Consider the following 25,900-nt stretch of genomic DNA (forward strand, 5'->3'; position numbering starts at 1 on the left):
TGTTTTTCGGCTTCCACTACCAGAGCACAGTGCTGTTTAAGGCGGGTACTCCGGCAGGGCAGGAAGTGGCTTGCGCGTTGCCAGCGAACCAACTCCACGACTGGATGGCAGGAACCTTAGATCCGGCACTGCGACTGCGGGCGTCTCCAGAGACGAGATTGCTGGTAGACAATGTTCTGTAACCTGGGTGGGAGAGTCTTGGGCTGTCAAGGGTTCATCTGTAAAAAATCCTCCCTCCTCTGTGGAAAGAGTACTGTGGCTGGAAGAAGAGCACTGGTAACCAATGTCTGGCTCATTTTCGAGATACTGTACGTCTCGGACATGATCTGTCCCCGAGATTTGATCTGGGCCGGGCACAGCCTCATCATCGATGTAGGAACCGTGTGCGCTGTCCGATGTTGGCGTGAGTAGCTGACGGTGCTCATTGGGCGCTTCTATTAGAGATGGGCCAGTATCGAAGTGACCGCTGTCGCTGCATTCAACAGGCCGCCCAAACTTGTCGTATCGAGGGGTGAAAGAGCTATCGACACTGCGATCAGTTGGTAGGCCTGGTAGGGGGTGGTTCAGGCTTGGGGATCGATAGGCATCAAAAGAGCCAGTCAAGATGGGTTGCGCCATGGCTCTCGAGAAAATGACTAATACAAGGCAAGAAAGTAGGAGAATGGCCTGTACAATTGCCATTCGCTTCTGGAACACCACCTCGTCGGCAAGAATGTTGAGTCGTGAGCTCAGCGCCACGGTTTCTCTCTGTGATTGCTCCCGCTGACTTTCCAGTGCAATGACCGTCGACTGCCAAATTTGGTCGTATTGCTGGCGTACTGTCCGCAGCTCTGAGAGAACAGTATGGTTTAGACTGTCCAAGAAAGAATCAATTCTGGACAACTGTTTTCTTTCGGTCAAATATTGGGTCGTCTGCAGCGAACGTGATTGATCTTCGATGTACTTGAGTGATAAAGTCACATTGGCTTCTAGTAATTGCAGCCGCTTGCTGACAGCCTTGAAAAAACTCTCCTGCACAGTAGGAGAAGCAGGGGCTGCTGTTGAGTTGTTCTTGGATCGAGACTGAGCATTGGTCTGCGATGTTGCTTTGGTCGGGGAAGAGCTGGCATTCATATCCTCAGTCCCTGCTCCTGCTGGGCGGGGGGCCGGCGGCGTGTTGATTTGGTGAGAAGTTGCAGAGGTTGAAGCCGCTGTCAATTCGGGGCTAATTTCTGGTTGATTGCCGCCGATGATTGTGGAGACAGGCGGTTTGTTTTCTCCCATGTGCCCATTGGGGATTCCGGATGCCGACTTCTTCTGAGCGTTGGGCCCTTTGTCGGCAATATTGGCTTCTGACAATGGTGACGTCGCGATCATTCCCGCGACGGGACCCCTTGTAAATTTCGGACAAGTAACATTATCCCAAACAGAGGATCTGAACAGTTTGAGTGGCTGGGAAGGATCCATTGAGTAGTCAAGACAAGCTGTTATGGTCTCGCCTGAATGGCCTGTTGGAGAGTGAGATGTGCTATCCCACGCTGCTGAGTCGGCGGCCGCATCAGAGCTACCTACAGAGCCGGAAATGCCGTCTGGCGATTCATCAGCTACGTCCTCTTCGTCGGCGGGTGTCTCGGTGTCCTTCCAGGACTCCAACATTCGAGTGCCATGGACTCGTAGTAAAGATACCGGGCAATAGTACTCGTTCCCATAGTGGCTCAAGAACTCAACGCGGACATACTTTGCCCAGATCAGAGGGTTGGGTACAAGGAACGGCTGTATGTCTCGAGAGTTCTTTGCCTCGAATGTGCCAAGGTCCTTCCACTTGTCGACCTTAACAGGATATCTGTCGCTGACACTGACTCGAAACTGCCGGATCATGCTCGAGAAGAATTCAAAGTTGGCGAGCACCACAGTGTCAACCAAAATGTCATCGCTCAGCTCCACGATAACGAACTTGTTTTCCGCCGAACACTCTAAAAGCATATAGGAATCCTTGTTTTCGACTAAGATGGCTTTCGCATTCTTCGCACCCTTGTTTGTCTTCAGAACTGTGGCACCAGCATCAAATGACGAGTACGAGAATCGTTCTTTGCAAGTCTTCCCAGCATCCTTGCTCCGATCGTATTGGGTCCTGCCATCGTCGTAGAGCACCGGTTCTTGGAGGTCTGACGCTCCCGGCTCAGTTGGTAATGCTTGCGGCGCCGATGCAATGTTGCTGATTTTCTCCGAGACAACGTCGAAATTTAGATCGATCTCGCCATCATCACCCAGACTGTCCAGCCCCGAGGTCTTCGCAGCTCCGTCATGATCTTCACCTCGATCATATGTCCTGCGACTTTTCAACTCGGATGGATCCTGCCCGGCCTTGCGAAGCATCATCTCTTTCCAGTCTTCGAATGACATGAAGGGCCTTGGGCTTGGTTCCTCGTCGCTACTTATGTCCGTGGGCGGGAGCATCGAAGTTCCGCTCAACGAAGAATTGGCGGCGACATCTGTCGTAGTTGTCGCATGTTCGGCGCTGAGCTCGGCTGTTCGATTACCCGCGGCGGTATCATAACCAGGTCCTGTTCCGTCTGTTGCGGCTTTCTCTCCAGGCCAGCTGGTTTTCAGACACTGCTGTGGGAGGGTGTGTGTGATGTAGTTAATCGTTTTAAATTCGCAAACGCCCACACATGCATCCGCGGGGTGAGTACTGGATACAGTCGACGGTTGAGCTGACGATTGAACGCAAAGACGTAGGATAAATGCGGCGACGACGGGTATTTGCCTATGCAGCAAGTCCGAGCCGTAGAGCCGCATCTTGTCGCCGAGGCTTTGGCAACAATAGAGCAGGCAATGGCGGTTTAATTTGGTCGTTCATGATACGACAGGCGGCGCGATTATGGCTATAACCATTTGACCGGTTTGTAAACCATTACTTGCTAACGCCGCGTCTGTGAGTGCCTTTCTGCTAAGAAACGACATGTAAGGCCGGCGCCCACGCCGGGTCAAAGTGCTGGATTTCCCACCCTGAAAACTACCCCGAAGTTTCTCCATTCGGGGCTAGATTTAGCGATACGATTAGTCAGAAAGAAGCTCTGTTATGATTGGCCGCTGGCTTTAGATCGTCCTTTAATTAGCTATAGCCCTCTATCCCTTTAACCGCTAGAAATACCTTAAAATCTACTTTAAATAAGGAATATTTAGCTATAGCTAGAGGGTTATAATATAATATATTTTTTTAAACTTTTATATAAATTAACTATAATATAGTGTAATAAAGTAAGTAAGAAAACTTATTAATAATATTAAGTACTCTACTCTAAATAGAAAACCTTTTAAAAATACTTAAATACTTATATATTATTTTTCTAGCTAACTATAGGAGATATAAAAGTAAATATATAAATATAAACTTAATTAACTTATATTTAATTTAAATTTAAGTTATATAATTTCTTAAGAGAAAATAAATTAATTAAAATTAAGATAACTTAAAAATATTTATTTTATTTAGTATTAAGAGCTAATAGTTAGAGGAGATTAAAAAGTTTATAAAAAAGTATATATTATTTAAGAGGAAGTTATTTTCTTAAATATCTTTAAATTATAAGCTTATAAGGCTTATATTAATTATATAAATTACTCTTTTAGTAAAGCTTATTAAAGGAGCTATATAAAGTAGAAGATATATTATAAAATAAACTTTTTTATTTAGTTTTTTTTAAAAAAGAAAGAATTAATAAAAATTTTATTATAAATTAAACTAAAAAAGTTAAAAGTTCTCTTATAAAATTAGTTATTAAAGTTCTTAAAAAGAATAAAAATAAATATATAAAATTAAAAATAATTTTTATTTACTTATTTAGCTTTTTTATTATAAACTAACTAAACTTCTATTTATTTATATAAATTATTTCCTTTTATAAAAATACTTAATACTTATAGATATTAATAATACTAACTTATTATAGTATTAATTAAGCTAGAGTACGCTTTATATAATTAGTTATTATATAAAATACTAACGTTTATTTTTAATACTATAATTATAGCTACTACTTCTAATATAGTTAACTTTATAGGCTACTAGCCTTATATTATAGAATTTAACTAGTATTAACTATAAAAGCTAAACTAGTCCCCTTACCTCCTACTAATAACCTTTAGGTTATATAACTATAAACTTAGATATCTTTTTCTCCTTTATACTTCTCTATTAGTTAGTTCTTTAGGACTTTAACTATTATAATAAGCTAAGTTAACTGCTTTCTTCTAGCTGCTTCTATCTTTATTAGTCTCCTCTATCTCTTATACTATATTTAATCTGCACTTATTTTCTATTAAAGGCTTCTAGCTGTTCACTATAATTTTTACCTACTTAGAGCAATAAACCTCTTAACTCTATACCTCTTAATAATATATATAGCCTTTAGTTATATAATTATAACTTAATAACCTCTTAAGTCTCTAACTATATCCCTCTCTTAACTTTAGCCGCACTTATATATATATATAACTTCACTATCTTTAACTTCACTTTAGTAATAATATAGTTTATAATTACTTAATTACTTAATTACTATAAACTATTAAATTATTAACCTATCTTCTCTTTTATATATTACTTATATTACTAATACTATTTTTATTACTACTTTACTATTTACTATTTATTACTATTATTATCTTCTTATTTAATTAAACTAGTTAATACTTTTATAATAGCTATACTATTATTAATAATACTCTCTTTATTAGTTAGTATAAAGTATACTTACTAATAAGCTTTATTAAGTTTAGGTTTAAGCTACCTCTACTTTAATATTATAGAAAGTTAATATAAAGAAGAGCTACTCTTTAAAGTAGCTATAAATATATATAGCTTTTATATAGAGGTGTTTAAAGCTATTATTTATTACTTTAATTATAGTATAGAGAGGGTTTCTTCTAGGGGTATTTATAAAAGCTTTAGTTATAGTTATTTTAATAATATACTATTAATTAGTAAAAGAGTATTTATTAAATTTAAAGGTTTTATTTATTATATAAATATTATTCTATATAGTAATATCTTTAGCTATTCCCTTATAGAAAGGTATATTTTATAAGGGATTAGTATTCTTATATATCTTTTATAATATAGATATAGTGAAGTTTTAGGATTTATTATAGGTTATAAGTTATTAATATAAGTTTAAAGATAAAGAAGAAGAAGAGGAAGAGAGATAGGTATAAAGCTTTATATTAATAGAGTTTTTATATTTTTAGCTATAAAAACCTCTTTTAATAACTTCTTTAGTTAAGGAGTTATCTCTTATATAGTAGTATTTATAGATAACCTCTTTAGTTAAAGAGTTATCTCTCTTATAATAGTATTATTAAGCTATAAAAGCCTTAATAACCTCTTTAGCCTTAATATAATCAGCTTTATTATATATAGTACTACTAGCTTTATACTATATAGCTAGTGCTATTACTATTCTATTAGTTTATTTAGCTAGAGCGTATATTTAACTTTATAACGTTTAGAAGGTTTACTTATTAGTAGGAATATATAGGGTTTCTATACTATTTTCCTTAATTAGTAGAAAGTATAAGTTAAAGTGCTTATATAGTATTTCTAGAATTATGTTTATATATAGGGTGAATTTTACTATAGTCTTTTTATAGGGGGGCTACGTTATAACTATAAACTTAAAAAAAAAAAGGTATATATTACTTAAAAAGAAGTTATTCTCTTAAATATCTATATTATAAGCTTTATTAAGCATAAAAGCTTTAAAGCCTCTATACTATTACGCTATTTAAATAATATCTTCTACCCTACTATATAATCTTAATAAAAAGCCTTATTACTAGTAGCTATACTCTTATTATATTTACTCTTACTAACTTATTAATATTTAAACACTTAAACTACTTTAGCTATCTTAAAGAAGCTTATAAAGTAATTATAAGTATTAAGATTATTATTAATAGCTTTAACTATCTTTATATTAATCTTAAAACTATATAACTCTATTATATAGCTCTTATTAGCTATTTTAAATAAGTATTTCTAAGTAAATTTAAAGAAAGTTTTCTTATTAGTAAAAAAAAAGTTATTAAACTTAAAACCCTTAACTTTATTAGTATTAGTTTCTTAAATTAAGTTATTTAGTATAGCTTTACTTAATTTATATAGAGTTATAATAAGTAAAAAAATATAGAAAAGTTATTATATAAAGTTACTATATATATAGGAGGATATAAGAAATAAGCTTAAAACCTTATTTAAAATAGTAGTTAAGTTTTTATACTATAGCTATAAGAACCTTTTTAGCTATATAAAGAGTTATATTATTAAGTTTATACCTTTAAGTATAAGTTTAAGCTATTACTAAGCTTTTACTACCTTTTATATTATAAATAACACCTTTATAAATAATATTAAGGAAGTTTTAAGCCTACTTAGTAGGGGTTTTTATAGTAGGGGAAAAAGCAGTAAAAGCACCTCAGTTAGTACTTAGTCTAATAGCTTCACAGTATATATACCTACACTTTTATAAATAATAATATTATAAATAACGCTCTTATTAATATATTTTACTACTTTACTACTTACTTACTTACCTACTTACCCTCTTCTATATAGCTAGAGATAAGTTAAGCTAAGCGTTAATAACTAGTTATATTGAGATTTATTTATTTACTTTATTAAGACTAAGTATAAGTTAAAGTATTACTATTAAGTTTTAATATTATAAAAAAAAGTATAAAGTAAACTATAATACTTACTTATATAAGTTAACTAGACTGCTAATATAGTTAACTTTATATATATTACTACTAATATAGTTAATATAATATAATATTTACTACTTATAATACTTTACTGAAGTTTTAGTAAGTACTAAATAATAATATTATAACTATATAGTATACTATATACTATATATAGTATAATATAGTTATAATATTAAAAATATATTTATAGTATATTATAGCCCTACTTTTAGTAATATATAATATACTATAGCTCTACTTTTAGAAATATAGTAATATAGTATAATACTATATACTATGCTTAAAAAACTAGTTATTTAATTCTAATTAATTAATTAATAATAATTTAATAATAAGTCTTAATTATATAGCTATTAAACTAGAAATTAATTATAATAATATTAGTTATCATATATTATTAATAATAATTAATATATATATATTATTATACTATTAATTAACTACTAAAGTATAATAGTTTATCTCATAATATATCTTCTATTTTATATAGCCCCCTTAATAAGCTTTACTAAGAGAGTAAGTTATATAATTAGTATAAGCTTTATAAATTTATAATTTAAAGATATTTAAGAGAATAACTTCTTTTTAAGTAATATATACCTTTTTTTTTTTTAAGTTTATAGTTATAATATAGCCCCCCTATAAAAAGACTATAATAAAATTCACCTTATATATAGGTATAACTCTAGAAACACTATATAAGTACCTTAACTTATACCCTTTACTAATTAAGGAAAATAGTATAGAAACCTTATATATTCCTACTAATAAGTAAACCCTCTATATATTACTATATAAAGTTAAATACACACCCTAACTAAATAGACTAATAGAATAGTAATAGCGCTAGCTATATAGTATAAAGCTAATAGTACTATATATAGTAAAGCTAATTATATTAAGGCTAAAAGGGTTACTAAGGCTCTTATAGCTTAGTAATAGCTTTATTAAACCTTCTAATAAAGTAAATACTATTAAATAGAGATAACTTCTTAACTAAAGAAGTTATTATAAGAAGTTCTTATAGCTAGAAGTATAAAAAGCTCTATTATATATAAGGCTTTATACTTTTCCCTCTTTTTCTTCCTTACTAATTTATAATAAATCCTTTATAATATCTATATTATATAAGAAATATAAGAATACTAACCTTCTATAAAAGATACTTTTCTATAAGTAAATAGCTAAAAGTATTACTATATAGAATAATATCTATATACTAAATAAAGTTTTTAAATTTAGTAATTACTTTTTTACTAATTAGTAATATATTATTAAAGTAGCTATAGCTAAAGTTTTTATAAATATTTTTAGAAAAGATTTTCTATATATTATAATTAAAGTAATAAATAATAGCTTTATATACTTTTATATAGAAACTATATATATTTCTAGCTATTTTAAAAAGTAACTTTTTTTTATATAAGTTTTTTATAATACTAAGGTAGAAGTAGCTTAAGCTTAAGCTTAATAAGGAAATATTAGTAAGTACTTCTTATACTAAATAGAGAGAGTATTACTAATAATAATATAGCTATAAAAGTATTAGTTAGCTTAATTAAATAAGAAAACTATAATAATAGTAATAACTTAATAGTAAATAGGAAAGTAGTAATAAAGATAGTATTTAATAGTAGTATAAGTAATATATAAAAGAGAGGATAAGTTAATAGTTTAGTAGTTAATAATTAAGTAATTAAGTAATTATAAACTATATTATTATTAAAGTGAAGTTAAAGATAGTGAAGTTATATATATATATAAGTGCAGCTGAGGTTAGGAGAGTTATAATTATATAACTAAAATCTATATATATTATTAGGAGGTGTAGAGTTAAGAGGTTTATCGCTCTAAGTAAGTAAAAATTATAGTGAATAGCTAGAGGCTATATATACCTTTTTATTAACTCTTTAGTCTCCTCTAAGTACTAACTTTTAATAATTATAAGTTTAGTTTATTAGGACTTCTATTTTATTTTTTTATTATTATTAAAATATCTTATAAAATAAATAAGTTTTTCTTTTCTCTTTTTATATTTTTATTTATATATAATTACTTATTATACTTTATAAAATATCTTATTTATTTAAAAAAAAAATTCTCAAATAAACTTTTACTTTAAAAATATATAAATTAAGTTAAAAACTTATAAAAACTAATTAGTTTAGTTTAATTATTTTAAAATTACATATATTATATATAATATCTAAAACTTAATTAATCCTAATAAACTTAATATACCTATTTTAAGAAATATTAATAAGATAAATATTTTATTTCTTAAGGATTATATTAATTAGATTAATAAAAGAAAATAAAATATTTATAAAAAAGATCTTATAAAAAAATAAAAAAAACTTAAAAGAGATAATAAATAAACTTTTAATAATAAAAAGAAAATAAGAATAAAGTTATTTAAATTTTAGCTATTTTTATATTTATATATATTTAACTTCTTTTTAAATTAACTAAACTAATATTTACTATTTTTAAAGATCTTTTTTTTTAATTAAATATAAAATATTTATTAAATAATAATTTATTTTAAAAACTAATACTTAAAATAACTAAAAAACTAAAAATTAGTTTTTAAAATATATCTAAAACTAACGTTTTATAAATATTAATAAGAAATTTATAAATATTATTAAATTTTAAATTTTAAATAAGTTTAATAAGAATTATATTTTATTTAAACTTATTTTAAAATATAAAATATTATTTCTATCTAAATTATATATTCTAAATATTTCTAAATTAGATAATAATATAAATTTTATTCTAATATTTATATATTTATTAAAACTTATAAACTAAACTATTTTAAATAATAAAAATAGTAAACTATATTTTTTTAAATAATAATTAAATTATTAAAAAATAAGTTTATAAAAAGTAATTTAGTTATTTAAATTATTATAAAAAAGAACTATTTTAATATGTTTTATAAAGTTATATATATAAATATTAATTTAATAGATTTTTATAACTAATAAATTAATTATTACTATTAAATATTAATTTATAAGATTTTAGATATTTAAAAAACTTATATAATTAAATATTTCTTATAAATTATTGAAATTTAAATTGCTTTTAATTAAATAAAATAAATAGTTTAAAATCTTATTATTTATAAGGAATTATTTTAACTATTTCTTAAACTAAAAAATTATAATAAATCTTTTACTAAAGTTATCTAATTAAACTTTTATTAAAAGAAACTTAAAATTAATAAAGTATTCATAATAATTAATAGTAGATTTAATAATTTATAAACTTTAAATTTAATTTTAAGAGAATTTAAATCTAAAAAATTAAAATTTAAAAATAAAAAGTTTCAAAAATTTAAAAATACTTCTAAAGAAGTTAAAGAATACTTATATTAAGAGTATATTAATAAAAAATAATCCTTATAATATATTTAATCTCCTAAAGATTATATAAAAATAAAATTTATACTAATTAATAAGATATCTTACTAACTAACTTTAAGAGTTATAATAGAAATTTAAAATAATATTAAAACTAAAATACTCTTAAAGAAATAGAAATAGATTTATTAAAACTTTATAAATAAGAGATAAATTAAGTTAGAATATATTATAAGAATATAAAAATATATTACTAAAAGTATTATATATCTTAATAATATAGTTATGATTATAATTATATTTCTATATATAAACTTAACTATTTTTAAAATACTTAAAAAAGGATTTAAATCTATTTTTAATATAAGTAGAGAAAATAATAATCCTTTATAGCTCTCTATAATTTATAATATTATAGTTTTAAACTATATTATTTATAATATAAGCTATTTATAAAATTATAAGTTATTTAAAAGACTTAAAAAAGTTACTATAAGGAGTTAAGTTCTAATAATTTATAAAGTAAATAGAAAAGTTCTATTATATAAGTAATAGTTAAAAGAGACTAAAGAGTTAAATAAAGGTATATCTTTTCTAAGAGAATATTATACTTTTAGTATACTTTATATCTTAAATATATTAAGTTTATATAGCCTCTAGCTATTTACTATAATTTTCACCTACTTAAAATAACAGACCTCTTAACTCTATACCTCTTAATAATATATATAGCCTTTAGTTATATAATTATAATCTCTAACTATATCTCTCTCCTAACTTTAGCTATACTTATATATATATATATAACTTCACTATTTTAACTTCACTTTAGTAACTATATAGTTTATAATTACTTAATTACTAACTACTAAACTATTAACCTATCCTCTCTCTTATATATTACTTATGCTACTAATATTATCCCTATTACTACTTTACTATTTACTATTAGCTATACTATTATTAATAACACTCTCTCTATTAGTTAGTATAAGAAGCACTTACTAATAAGCTTTATTAAGCTTAAGCTTAAGCTACCTCTACTTTAATATTATAGAAAGTTTATATAGCCTCTAGCTGTTCACTATAATTTTTACCTGCTTAGAGCGACAGACCTCCTAACTCTACACCTCCTAACAATATACATAGCCTTTAGTTATATAATTATAATCTCTAACTACCTCTCCTAATCTTAGCTGCACTTATATATATATATAACTTCACTATCTTTAACTTCACTTTAGTAATAATATAGTTTATAATTACTTAATTACTTAATTACTATAAACTATTAAATTATTAACTTATCCTCTCTCTTATATATTACTTATATTACTAACACTATCCTTATTACTACTTTGCTATCTACTATAATAGCTTCTTTAGAAGTAAGTTATCACTATTATTATCTTCTTATTTAATTAAGCTAGCTAATACTTTTAAAGTAGCTATATTATTATTAGTAATACTCTCTCTATATAATTAATATAAAGTATACTTACTAATAAGCTCTACTAAGCTTATACTTAGGCTTAAGCTATATCTACTTTAATATTATAGAGGGTTTATATAAAGAAAGCTTACTCCTTAGGATAGCTAGAGATATATATAGCCTTTACCCTAAGGTTATTAGGGGTATTTATTACTTTAATTATAGTATAGAGAGGGTCTCTTTTAGAAGTATTCTTAAAAGCTCTATTTAATACTACTATAATAAACTACTCTTAACTAGAGTTAGAATACTTATTAAACTTAAAAGCTTTATTTAGTATATAGATATTATACTATATAGTAATAATCTTAGCTATTTTCTTAAAGAAAGGTATACTTAGTATAAGGTTAGTATTCTTATATTCTTTATATAGTATAGATATTATAAAGGATTTATTATAGGTTATAAAGTAAAGAAGAAGAAGAGGGAAAAGTATAAGTCTTATATATAGTAGTAAAGCTTTTTATACTTTTAGCTATAAGAACCTCTTATAATAACTTCTTTAGTTAAAGAGTTATCTCTATTTAGTAGTATTTATAGATAACCTCTTTAGTTAAGGAGTTATCTCTCTTATAGTAGTATTTATAGCACTTTACTAAAAGGTTTAGTAAAGCTATTATTAGCTATAAGAGCCTTAGTAACCCTTTTAGCCTTAATATAATTAGCCTTATTATGTGTAATGCTACTAGCCCTACGCTATATAGCTAGCACTATTACTATTCTATTAGTCTATTTAGCTAGGGCGTGCATTTAACTTTATAATATTTAGAGGGTTTACCTACTAATAGGAACATATAAGGTTTCTATACTGTTTTCCTTAATTAGTAGAGGGTATAGGTTAAGGTGCTTATATAGTGTTTCTAGAATTATACCTATATATAGGGTGAATTTTACTATAGTCTTTTTATAGGGGGGCTATATTATAACTATAAACTTAATAGAAAGTTTATATAAAGAAGGGCTACTCCTTAGGATAGCTAGAAATATATATAGCTTCTATATAGAGGTATATAAAACTATTATCTATTATTTTAATTATAATATATAGAAAGTCCTCTCTAAAAGTATTTATAAAAGCTTTAGTTATAGCTACTTTAATAATATATTACTAATTAGTAAAAAAGTAATTATTAAATTTAAAAACTTTATTTAGTATATAAATATTATTTTATATAGTAATACTTTTAGCTATTTACTTATAAAAAGGTATTTTTATAGGGGGTTAGTAGCCTCTAGCTAGCTACTGTGACTTTTACCTGGAACCTGTACTGTAACGACCTCTGACTTCACCCTTCAGCTAATAGCCTACTGGTCATATGATTATAGTCCTGCAGATCGCTATCTCTTCGGCCCTATTTCCCCTACACGTGCTTAGGTGCGCCATCACAATCTTATTACCTTTAACGTCACTTTAATAATAACTTCACGACTTTGACTGGGTTTAATTACTATAGACTTTCTCTAGCCTTCTGACCTATCTACTGACCCTTATGCATACCCTCTGTTAGCTTAGCTGTCTTTTCTGCCGCTTATGCTGTATATGCCCTCTGAGATGGACGTCTGTTGTGATGTTTTTAGGGGATATGGTGCTGTTGCTACTGTCTAAGCCTTCTGTTGACTAGGCTAACGTCTTTGTAGTCTATATTTGTTAGTAATGCCTGTGATGTTAAGTAGCAGTTAGCTTAGTTAACTTACTAGCTATACTACTCTACTAAGGATGTTATTAAAGTAGGCGTAAATACTAGGATTAGTAGTAAATATGTCTATATTATTAAGTAAGAGGTTTTACTAAAGTAGGTGGGTAGCTTTTATGCTATTACTGCTGAGGTTAGCCTCTAGGACCTTAAGGTAGGACCTAGCTATAGCTATTTAGTCCCTAGGGCTCTATATATTAAAAGGTATTATCTTACTAATTACTATAAACCTGGCCTTATGGTTAGTATTAATCTTAGTGTTTTAGGGTGTGCCTTAGGTAAAGCTTTATAGTATAAGATCTTATAGATTAGGTAGGATAGAATATATCGTAAAGGTGTAGGAATCTAGGTAGTTTGCTTATAGGGTGAGGAATAGGCTTGAGGCTTAGTGTGAGCGGCGTCTTAAGTATATAGCTAAAATAAGCTTTTCTATGGCTGAAGACCTTATAAAGCTATCTCTAGTATATATCTTACTTGTAGCGTGAGTTATATAGGTAAAGCTGTTAACTTTACTAGTAATAAAGCTATTATTAATAAGGCTGATAGCTATAATAGGCGAGTTAGGGTTAGTATAGGTAGTTATTCTAGACCCTTAGGTATATATACTGCGAAGCTATTAGACTAAGCACTAACTAAGGTGCTTTTACTGCTTTTTCCCCTACTGTGAAAACTCCTACTAGGTAGGCTTAAAACTTCCTTAATATAGGGGGTTAGTATTCTTATATTCTTTATATAGTATAGATATTATAAAGGATTTATTATAGGTTATAAAGTAAAGAAGAAGAAAAGAGAAAAATATAAAGCCTTATATATAAAGCTTTTTATACTTCTAGCTATAAGAACCTTTTATAATAAGCTCTTTAGTTAAGAAATTATTTCTATTTAGTAGTATTTACCTTATTAGACAGTTTAATAAAGCTATTATTATAAAAGCCTTTATAACCTCTTTAGCCTTAATATAATTAGCTCTACTATATATAATATTATTAGCCTTATGCTGTGCAGCTAGTGTTATTACTATTCTGCTAATCTATTTAGCTAAGGCGTGCGTTTAACTTTATATAAAGGTTTATTTGCTAGTAGGAATATATAGGGTTTCTATACTATTTTCCTTAATTAGTAAAAAGCATAAATTAAGGTGCCTATATAGTGTTTCTAAAATTATACCTATATATAGAGTGAATTTTGCTATAGTCTTTTTATAGAGAGGCTGCGTTATAACTATAAACTTAATATTAAGTTTATATAGCTTATATAACTTACTATTTAATAAGTATTTACTAAAGCTCCTTTATAAAATATATAGTATATTACTAAATATTTTATTATATACCTTCTTAGCTATATATATAGCTAATAGAAGCTTTATATTTAAGAGGACTTATCTAAACTAAAATAAATATATTACTAATATAAGATTACTTACTATATAATAAAGAGTACTCTTAAAAGAGCTACTAATTACTCCTTTATATAAAGTTATAAAAAAACCTTTTAATTTATAATATATTATTAATATTATATAAATATATAAACTATATTAGCGTTAAATAAGCTAAATAAGTAAATACTCTCTTAATATAAATAAAAGTAGAATGTTTTATAAGCTTTTCTATAGAAATTTTCCTTCTTTTATATATCTTAACTTTTATATTTTATAAATACTATTTTATTATTACTTATAAGATCTTTTTATTACTTATATAGTAATTTATTCTCTTTCTATTTTCTCTTTTTTTAGTTTTTTATAAATTCTTTTTCTCTTAAATCCTTAACCTTTATATTATAATATTATATTTATATAAAGATAAGTATTAACTATATTAACTATTCTATTACTATAAAGTAGTTATAAGTATATTATAAAGTTAAAAACGCTTAGTAAGTTTATTAGAATAATAATACTAATATTAAGGAAGTTTTAAGCTTACTTAGTAGGGGTTTTCATAATAGGGGAAAAAGCAGTAAAAGCACCTCAGTCAGTGCTTAGTCCAGTAGCTTTACAGTATACATACCTAAGGGTTTAGAATAACTGCTTATGCTAACCTTAACTCACCTATTATAGCTGTTAGCCTTATTGATAATAGCTTTATTACTAATAAGGTTAACAGCCTCACCTATATAACTTATAAGTGAGATATATACTAGAGATAGCTTTATAAGGTCTTTAGCTATAGAAAAGCTTATCTTAGCTACATACTTAAGATGCTGCTCGCGCTAAGCCTTAAGCCTATTCCTCACCCTATAAGCAAACCACTTAGATTCCTTTATGATATATTCTATCCTGCCTAATCTATAGGATCTCATACTATAAGGCTTTACCTAAGGCACGCCCTAAGATACTAAGATTAATACTAACTATAGGGCTAGGCTTATAGCAATTAGTAAGATGACGCCCTTTAATATATAGAGCTTTAGGGATTAGATAGCTATAGCTAGGTCCTACCTTGAGGTCTTAGAAGCTAACCTTAGTAGTAATAGCGTAGAGGCTACTTACCTGCTTTAGTAAAGCTTCTTACTTAATAATATAGATATATTTGCTGCTAATCTTAGTATTTACGCCTATTTTAACGATATCCTTAGTAGGGCAATATAGCTAGTAAGTTAACTAGGCTAACTGCTATAATATTATAGGTGTTACTGATAAATATAAACTGCAAAGATGTTAGCCTAGTTAACAGAAGGCTTAGACAGATGCAGCGTAGGCGGCGGAAAAGACAGCTGAGCTGATAGAAGGTATGCATGAGGGTCAGTAGATAGGTCAGAAGGCTAGAGAAAGTCTGCTGTAGTAATTAAACCCAATCAAAGTTATGAAGTTGTTATCAAAGTAACGTTAAAGGTGATAAGATTATGATGGCACACCTAAGCGTGTGTAGGGGAAATAGGGCTGAAGGATCATATAACCAGTAGGCTGTTAGCTGAAGGGTAAAGTCAGAGGTTGTTGTAGTATAGGTTCTAGGTAAAAGTCATAGTAGCTGGCTAGAGGCTGAATAATAATACTAATAAGTTTATTAATAAATAAAATAAAGTACTTATTAAAATTCTATTTTCTTAAAATAAAAATAATTATAAATATTATTAACTTATTTCTAATGCTATTAACTAACTATTTTATAAATAAAAAATAAGTTTAATACTAATAATAAGGATTTTAACTTTAAAGACATCTTAATCTTTTATAAACTTTTTAGTAATAAAAGCTTTTATTTTACTTTTTAATATAATCTTATAAAATTTAATATTATTTAAAAATAAAGTTAACTTATTTATAAGTTTAAAGCTATATTCTATTTATATAAGTAAAGCTAGTTTATTTATTAAAATACTCTTATTTTTTATAGAACTTCTATTCTTAAGTCTATTTAAAAGTATATTTATAAATCTATATAAAAACTTACTTAAAAGTTTATTCTTATTCTTATTTATATTTTAAAATAGATTAATATTACTAATTATAAATATAAATAAGTTACTCTTATTTTAAATATAAATAAAGCTAAAGATAACTCTTAGAATAAATACTTTTCTACTTATAAAATAATTTTATATTTATACCTCTTTTCTTAGGAAAATATTTAATTATAAGACTTAATTTTAAGTACTATTTATATAACTATAATAAAGAGGATACTCTTAATAAGTAATATATATAAAGTTTTATAAGTAATATATACTACTTAAAAGTCTTTTTTTACTTATATAGAATTAACTATTATAATTTCTATAAATATATTAGCAGTCTGGTTAACCTATATAAGTAGGTATTATAGTTCACTCTATACTTTTTTTTATAGTACTAAAACCTAATAGCAGCATTTTAACTTATACTTAATCTTAATAAAGCAAATAAATAAATCTTAGTATAACTAGTTATTAACGCTTAGTTTAACTTATCCTTAGTAGAAGAGGGTAGGCAAGTAGGTAAGCAGGTAGCAGGGTAGTAAAATATACTAGCGAGAGCGTTATTTATAACGTTATAAGCGTATTATTTATAATATTATAAAGGTGTTATCTGTAATATAGAACGCTAATAGCACTTATAGCTAATATAGCTAGAGCTTAGCGATAGCTTAAACTTATACTTAAGGGTATAAACTTAATAGTGTGATTTTTTACTACTATAGCTAAAAGGGTTCTTATAGTTATAGTATAAGAACTTAACTACTATTTTAAATAAAGCTTTAAGCTTATTCTTTATATCCTCTTATATATATAATAACTTTATATAATATCTTTCCCCCTTATTATGATTATATATAGATTAAGTAAAGCTATATTAAATAACTTAATCTATAAAACTAATATTAATAAAGTTAAAAGCTCTAAATATAATAACTTTCTCTTTACTAAAAAGAAAACTCTTTTTAAATTTACTTAGAAATATTTACTTAATATAGCTAATAAGAGCGATATAATAGAGTTATATAGCTTTAAGATTAATATAGAGATAGTTAAAGTTATTAATAACAATCTTAATACTTATAATTATTTTATAAGCTTTCTTAAGATAGCTAAGGCAGCTTAAGTGCTTAAATATTAGTAAGTTAGGAAGGGTGAATCTAATATTAAGAGTATAGCTAATAGTAGTAAGGCTATTAAGACTACGTAGTAAGGTAGAAGATATTATCTAAATAGCGTAATAATATAGAAGCTTTAGGGTTCTTACGCCTAATAAAGTAGTATAAACGTCTGAATAGTAGAGGAGAGAAAGATAGGTGTAGATTAAATATAGTGTAAGAGATAGAGGAGACTAATAGAGATAGGGGTAGCTAGAGGAAAATAGTTAACTTAGCTTATTATAATAGTTAAAGTCTAATAGAGGAGCGTAGAGGTAAAGAAGATATCTAAGTCTGAACTATAGTTATATAACTTAAAGGTTATTAATAGAGGGTGAGGGGATTAGTCTAGCTTTTGCAGTTAATACTAGTTAAATTTCATAATATAAGGCTAGCGGCCCTAAATTTCTATAAATATATAAAATAAAATCTTTATAAGTTTATTCTATAAAAGCTTTAACTATATATTTATAAAATATATAATATTATTTTTTATTAAGCTAATACTATAAATAAGAAAGTTATTAAGTTTATTAATAATATAAAAGTATTTATAAGTTTTTATTTATTATTTTTATTAACTTATAAGTAATATTATTTAATTTAGATTAATATTTAAAAAAATACTTTTAAGTAGTATAAATATAACTAAAGATTTATAAATAAGAATAAAGGTTTAATGTCTTATAAAAAAGTTTATATAAAAAGGTTATTAATAACGAAACTTTTATAATTATATTTAAGAGTACTTTTAATAAAATTATTTATTTTAAAAAGTTTTTAAGTATAAATATATCTCTATTTTTTATATTTTATTTTCTTATATTAGCTTTTTTTTATTTTATTCTAAATATTTTTAGTTATTTAGTTTCTTTAAATAGATCTACTTAAAAACTTATTATAAATATTTAGTTTTTTAATATAAATACTTTTAGTTTAAGTCTTTTTTTCTCTTTATAAATATTTTTAGTATTTAAAACTATATTACTCTTAAAAATTAGTTCTTCTTTCTAATTAAGAATATTTTTTATTATTTACTAAAAAACTATTAAGTTTATAGTTATAATATAGCCCCCCTATAAAAAGACTATAGTAAAATTCACCCTATATATAGGCATAATTCTAGAAACTCTAAAACTACTAAGTCTTAACTAAGTACCCCCTAAAGGAGAATTTAAGTAAAACTAAATATAACTAGCGCTATAAAAAAGATATAGGGCTAAGATTACTAATACTAATATAACTAGTAAAACTATACCTAATAATTAAATAACTATCTTTATAATTATTAATTATATATTAATATAACTAAAAAGAATAAAGTAACTATAACTTTGTCTAATTAGAATAAAAAGTATAATTATATAAATTACTTATTATAGTAATTCCTATAATTAGCTAAAACGAATAAAAACTATATATTAAGTTAGTTACTATAAAAAGTATATATTAACGGAATTAATAAATCCCTAAAGTCAATAATATAGTTATTATTAATAAAAGTTAATATTAAGTTAAGATTTGAAACTAAAATAACGGAAACTAATAATCTATAATAAAACTATAACTATAATGATACTATAGATCTAGAATATCTGAATCAGATTAAATAAAGCTATAATAATTAACTTTATAATAAGGTTTTTATAGTTAATTACCTATTATAGTAATTACTTAATTAAGTAACTACTTAACTAAGTAAAGGTTTATAAGGAAAAAATATATTATATATATAATAGATTTTTCTACTTAGAACAGATTTTAAGGAAGCAAGTAATTTAATAGTTTTATCTATTTAACTACTACTACTTATTACTACCCTTTACCTATTATTACTATTATTAGTATTATTTCTTTTATATTAATAATAACTATTTATACTAGTTATAAATAGTTATTCTTAATTATTAGGAATTTTATTATAATAACTAATAAAACGAAAAGTTTCCCCCTTTTACTATATTATATAATATTTCTACCCCTAATAATATTACTTTAATTATATACTCTTTTATAGAAACACTATATAAACACCTTAACTTATACTTTTTACTAATTAAAGAAAATAGTATAGAAACCCTATATATTCCTACTAATAAGTAAACCTTCTAAATATTATAAAGTTAAATATATATCTTAGCTAAATAGACTAATAGAATAGTAATAACGCTAGTTATATAATATAAAGCTAATAACGCTATATATAGTAAGACTAATTATATTAAAACTAAAAAAGTTACTAAAGCTTTTATAGTTTAATAATACTACTATAAGAGAGATAACTCTTTAACTAAAGAAGTTATAATACTACTATATAAGATATAACTCCTTAACTAAAGAGGTTATTAGGAGAGGTTCTTATAACTAGAAGTATAAAAACTCTAATATAAAGCTTTATACTTATCTCTCTTTTTCTTTTTCTTTTTTATCTTTAAACTTATATTAATAACTTATAACCTATAATAAATCCTTTACTATATCTATATTATAAGAAATATATAAGAATACTAATCCTCTATAAAATATACCTTTCTATAAAAGAATAGCTAAAAGTATTACTATATAGAATAATATCTATATAATAAATAAAGCTTTTAAATTTAATAAATACTCTTTTACTGATTAGTAACCTATATTAAGTTATATTAGTATTATTAAAGTAGCTATAGCTAGAGCTTTTATAAATACCTTTAGAGGGGACCTTCTCTATATTATAATTAAAGTAATAAATAATAGCTTTAGATACCTCTATATAAAAGCTATATATATTTCTAACTACTCTAAAGAGTAACCTTTCTTTATATAAACCCTTTATAATACTAAAATAGAAGTAGCTTAAGCTTAAACTTAATAAAGCTTAAATATTAATAAGTATATTTTATACTAAATAGAGAGAGGGTTATTAATAATAGTATACTTATTATAAAAGTATTAGCTAGCTTAATTAAATAAGAAAATAATAATAATAATAAATAGTAGATAGTAAAGTAGTAATAAGGATAATATTAGTAATATAAGTGATATATAAGAGAAAGGATAGGTTAATAGTTTAGTAATTAGTAATTAAGTAATTAAATAATTATAAACTATATCATTACTATAGTGAAGTTAAAAATAATAAAGTTATTTAGTATAACTAATATATATATATAAATATAGCTAAGGTTAGAAGAGTTATAATTATATTACTAAAAGCTATATATATTATTAAGAAGTATAAAGTTAAGAGGTTTATTACTCTAAGTAAGTAAAAATAATAATAAATAGCTAAAAACCTTACTAAAAAAACTATAGTTTAAAGAATAAATAGTATTTTTAAAAAAAAAAATATTTAAGAAAATAAAAAGAATAAATTAAATAAAGTAATTATTATAAATTAAAATAAGTTTTTTATTTTCTTTAATTTTTATACTTTTTTAATAAGTAATTAGTTTATAAATATTCTTTTTATTTAAACTTCTATTTTTAATATTATAAATACTTAATATTTTTTTCTCTCTCTTAATATTTTTAATTTCTACTTAAAATATCTTAATAAAGTTTTTAAAAATATTTATTTAATTATAGTTCTATTACTATATATAAGAACTCTTAAAAGATTATTTATTCTAAATAAAAAGAAATTTTAAAAAAAATTAAAACTAAAAAAAAAGAAATTTATATATTAAACTAAAAATATTTTTTAGAGATTTAGATTAAATATTAGTAGTTTAGTTAGCTTATATAAATAAGTATTATAGTTTACTTTATACTTTTTTTTATAGTATTAAAACATAATAGTAGTATTTTAATTTATACTTAATCTTAATAAAGTAAATAAATAAATCTTAATATAATTAGTTATTAATATTTAGCTTAACTTATCTCTAACTATATAGAAGAAAGTAAGTAAGTAAGTAGTAGAGTAGTAGAATATATTAGTAAGAGTATTATTTATAATACTATTATTTATAAGTATATTATTTATAACGTTATAAAGGTGTTATTTTATAATATAGCTAGAGCTTAGTAATAGCTTAAACTTATATTTAAAGGTATAAACTTAATAGTATAACTTTTTATTATTATAGCTAAAAGGGTTCTTATAGCTATAATATAAAAACTTAACTACTACTTTAAATAAAGCTTTAAGCTTATTCCTTATATCCTCCTATATATATAATAACTATAATATCTTTCCTCTTTATTATACCTATATATAGGCTAAATAAAGCTACTCTAAATAACTTAATCTATAAAACTAAAGTAAATAAAATTAAAAGCTCTAAGTATAGTAACTTTCTATATACTAATAAGAAGACTTTACTTAAATTCACTTAGAAATATCTATTTAAGATAGCTAATAAATATAATATATTAGAGTTATATAGCTTTAAGATTAATATAGATATAATTAAGGTTACTAATAATAATCCTAATACTTATAAATACTTTATAAACTTCTTTAAGATAGCTAAAGTAGCTTAAGTAGTTAGTAAGTTAAGAAAGGTGAATCTAATATTAAAGGTATAGCTAATAGTAGTAAAGCTATTAAAACTATATAATAGAACAGAAGATACTATCTAAATAGTATAATAGCATAGAGGCTTTAAAGCTATTATGCTTATAGTATAGATGTCTAAATAATAGAGGAGATTTTAATAGAAAATAAGTATAGATTAAATATAGTATAAAAATAGAGGTAGCTAGAGAAAAATAGTTAACTTAGCTTATTATAATAATTAAAGTCTAATAGAGAGGTATAAAAGTAAAGAAGATATCTAAGTCTGAAAGTTATATAACTTAAAAGTTATTAATAGAAGGTGAGAGGATTAGTTTAGCTTTTATAGTTAATACTAATTAAATTCTATAATATAAAGCTAGTAGCTTAAGATTTAGATTAAATACTCTTTATAATAAAGGTTTATTAAACTTAATTCTTATAATTTTAAGTATTTTTATTTCTATTTTTATAAATACTTTTAATTTAATTCTTATTACTTATTTATATAATTTTTAGAGAAATTCTTTTATTATTTTTTAGACTTATATTATTATTATTATAAATACTTCTATTTATTTAATATTTATTATTATAAATATTTCTATTTATTTAACTTTTATTACTATAAATATTTTTAATATTTTTAATTTTAATATAGTTTTTAGTTTTATTTCTTTTCTTATTAATTATATATATATTTATAAAAATACTTTTTATTATAACTTTATTTATAAAAATATTATTATTACTTATAATACTTATATATAGTATACTTATAAGTATATTAATTATAATTTAATAATATTTATAAGAAATATTTTCTTTAGTTTTAACTAAGTAGAGGAGTTTATAGAAGTTTTTAATCTTTTAGATATTATATATAATAAACCTTAAATATTTATAGGTTTTTAGTTTTTATAAAAGGTTATTTTTTATATTTTATAAATAGTTAGGTTAACTTAATATTTATATAGAAAATTTAGGTTTTATACTTTTTATTTAATTATTTTTAAAATTTTAAAAAAAAAGCTTTTATAAGTATTTTTTATTTATAGTTTTATAGCTATAATTAAATATCTTATATTTTATAAATTAAAAAGATTTCTAAAGTTTTTAAATTTTATTTTTAAGAGGTTTTTTATAAATCTATTTATTAATATTTTAGAAGTTAGTATTAGTAGTTTAGTTAACCTATATAAATAGGTATTATAGTTCACTCTATACTTTTTTTCATAATACTAAAACCTAATAGTAGTATTTTAACTTATACTTAATCTTAATAAAGTAAATAAATAAATTAAAAAAGTTAGTATATAAACTACTTTAAAGTTTTATATTTTATATTTTTATTTTTATTATATATTATAGATATTTATATAGTATAAATAAATAGAGATATATTCTCTATTACTTATAATAAAATAGATTATTTATTAATTATTATAGTAAATCTTTTATATATCCTTAAAATTATATTTAATTTTTTAAAAAAACTTTTAAAGAATAACTATTTCTTTTATAGTTTTATTAAGATTTAAGAATTTAATCTTTATAATTAATATAGTAATAGTTATTTATTTTATAGTTTTTTATTAGATTACTCTTCTAAATATTACTATAATATATCTTTATAAAAATTAATAAAACTTTAAGTTATTTATAAATAAAATATTTTTAGTAATAAAAAGAACTATTATATTTTTAAGTTTATTTTTTAAATTACTAAAATAAATTATAAAGTAGTAAATTATATATCTTACTATATAAAAATATTCTTTAGAAAGATTTATAAAGAACTTTAAAAAAATTAAAAATAAGAAAACTATATTTACTTATAAAAGGATAGCTATATATAAAATAGATCTTATTATTTTTTAAAATAATTTTATTTACTAAAGAGTTATTTAGCTTTTATTTTTTATAAGTTCTCTTAATAAGAATAATATAGAGGGATATACTTTATTATAGAAATTAAAATAAGTAATAATCTTCTATATATATAAATTATAAATAAAATAAATCTTATAAACTACTTAATTCTTAATAATTTATATTTTAAAATATTACTTAATAAGATTTTACTTTTTAACTTTATAAGTTTTTATTATTTTATTAATTACTTTTTTTTAAATATTATTTATTCTTTCTATAAAATAATATAAGAATATTATTAATATAGAAGATAATAAAGATTTTTTAATCTAAGTTTTAAAAAAGATATAAATCCTCTTTTAAAATTTTAAGTTTTAAACTCTTAAATATTAAGTAAAACTTTTTATACTGTAAGAGTAATATATTATAAAGTTTATAAAATACTCTTTTAAGTTTAATATACTTATTATTAAACTTTTTAATAATATAATCTATAAAAAGTATTATATTTTTAAGGAGATATTTATAAATAACTAATATTTTATTTTTAGGTATATTAGTAGTTTATTTAACTTATATATGTAAAAGAGTATATAATCGAAGTAATATTATTAGGGGTAGGAATATTATATAGTATTGTAAAAGGGGGAAACTTTTCGTTTTATTAGTTATTATAATAAAATTCCTAATAATTAAGAATAACCATTTATAGCTAGTATAAATAGTTATTATTAATATAAAAGAAATAATACTAATAATAGTAATAATAGGTAAAAGGTAGTAATAATAGGTAGTAGTAGTAGTTAAATAGATAAAACTATTAAATTACTTACTTCCTTAAAATCTATTCTAAGTAGAAAAATCTATTATATATATAATATATTTTTTCCTTATAAAGCTTTACTTAATTAAGTAATTACTTAATTAAGTAATTACTATAATAGGTAATTAATTATAAAAACTGTATTATAAAGTTAATTATTATGGCTTTATTTAATCTAATTCGGATATTTTAGATCTGTAGTATTATTATAGTTATAGTTTATAGATTTGTTATAGATTATTAGTTTCTGTTATTTTAGTTTCAAATCTTAACTTAATATTAACTTTTATTAATAATAACTGTATTATTAATTTTAGGGAATTATTATTCCGTTAATATATACTTTTTATAGGAACTAACCTAATATATAGTTTTTATTCGTTTTAGATAATCGTAGGAATTACTATAATAAGTAATTTATATAATTATACTTTTTATTCTAATTAGATAACGTTATAGTTACTTTATTCCTTTTAGTTATATTAATATATAATTAATAGTTATAAAGATAGTTACTTAATTATTAGGTATAGTTTTACTAGTTATACTAGTATTAGTAATTTCAGCCTTATATCTTTTTTATAGCGCTAGTTATATTTAGTTTTACTTAAATTCTCCTTTAGGGGGTACTTAGTTAGGACTTAGTAGTTTTAGAGCCCCCTAGAAGTTAAGTAATATTTATTTTACTTAAATTCTTATTAATACTATTAAAAATTAGTAGGGTTATATAGGCCTAAATATGTAATAAATTGCCTATATTATGTAGTATTTAGGCCTTTAGTTAGGCTGTTAGTAATATTTTTATTTAATTTAGTATAAGTTAATAGTATTTTTTTATTAATAATATTCTAATAAATAA

General features: G+C 23.6%; 1 protein-coding gene across 1 annotated transcript; it reads right to left on the minus strand.

Annotated features, from left to right (window-relative positions):
- Positions 1 to 36: 36 nt before the first annotated feature.
- Positions 37 to 2,778, minus strand: CGCS363_v006900 (Uncharacterized protein; the record flags this gene model as incomplete). The annotated part of the gene is made up of 1 exon (XM_036638749.1): positions 37 to 2,778. One exon carries the CDS (start codon positions 2,776 to 2,778, stop codon positions 37 to 39), a length of 2,742 nt encoding a protein of 913 aa, XP_036495652.1.
- Positions 2,779 to 25,900: the final 23,122 nt, after the last annotated feature.

This window comes from Colletotrichum siamense (assembly GCF_013390195.1).
Source record: "Colletotrichum siamense strain Cg363 chromosome Unknown KSG_Cg363_contig04, whole genome shotgun sequence".
NCBI classification, from domain to species: domain Eukaryota; kingdom Fungi; phylum Ascomycota; class Sordariomycetes; order Glomerellales; family Glomerellaceae; genus Colletotrichum; species Colletotrichum siamense.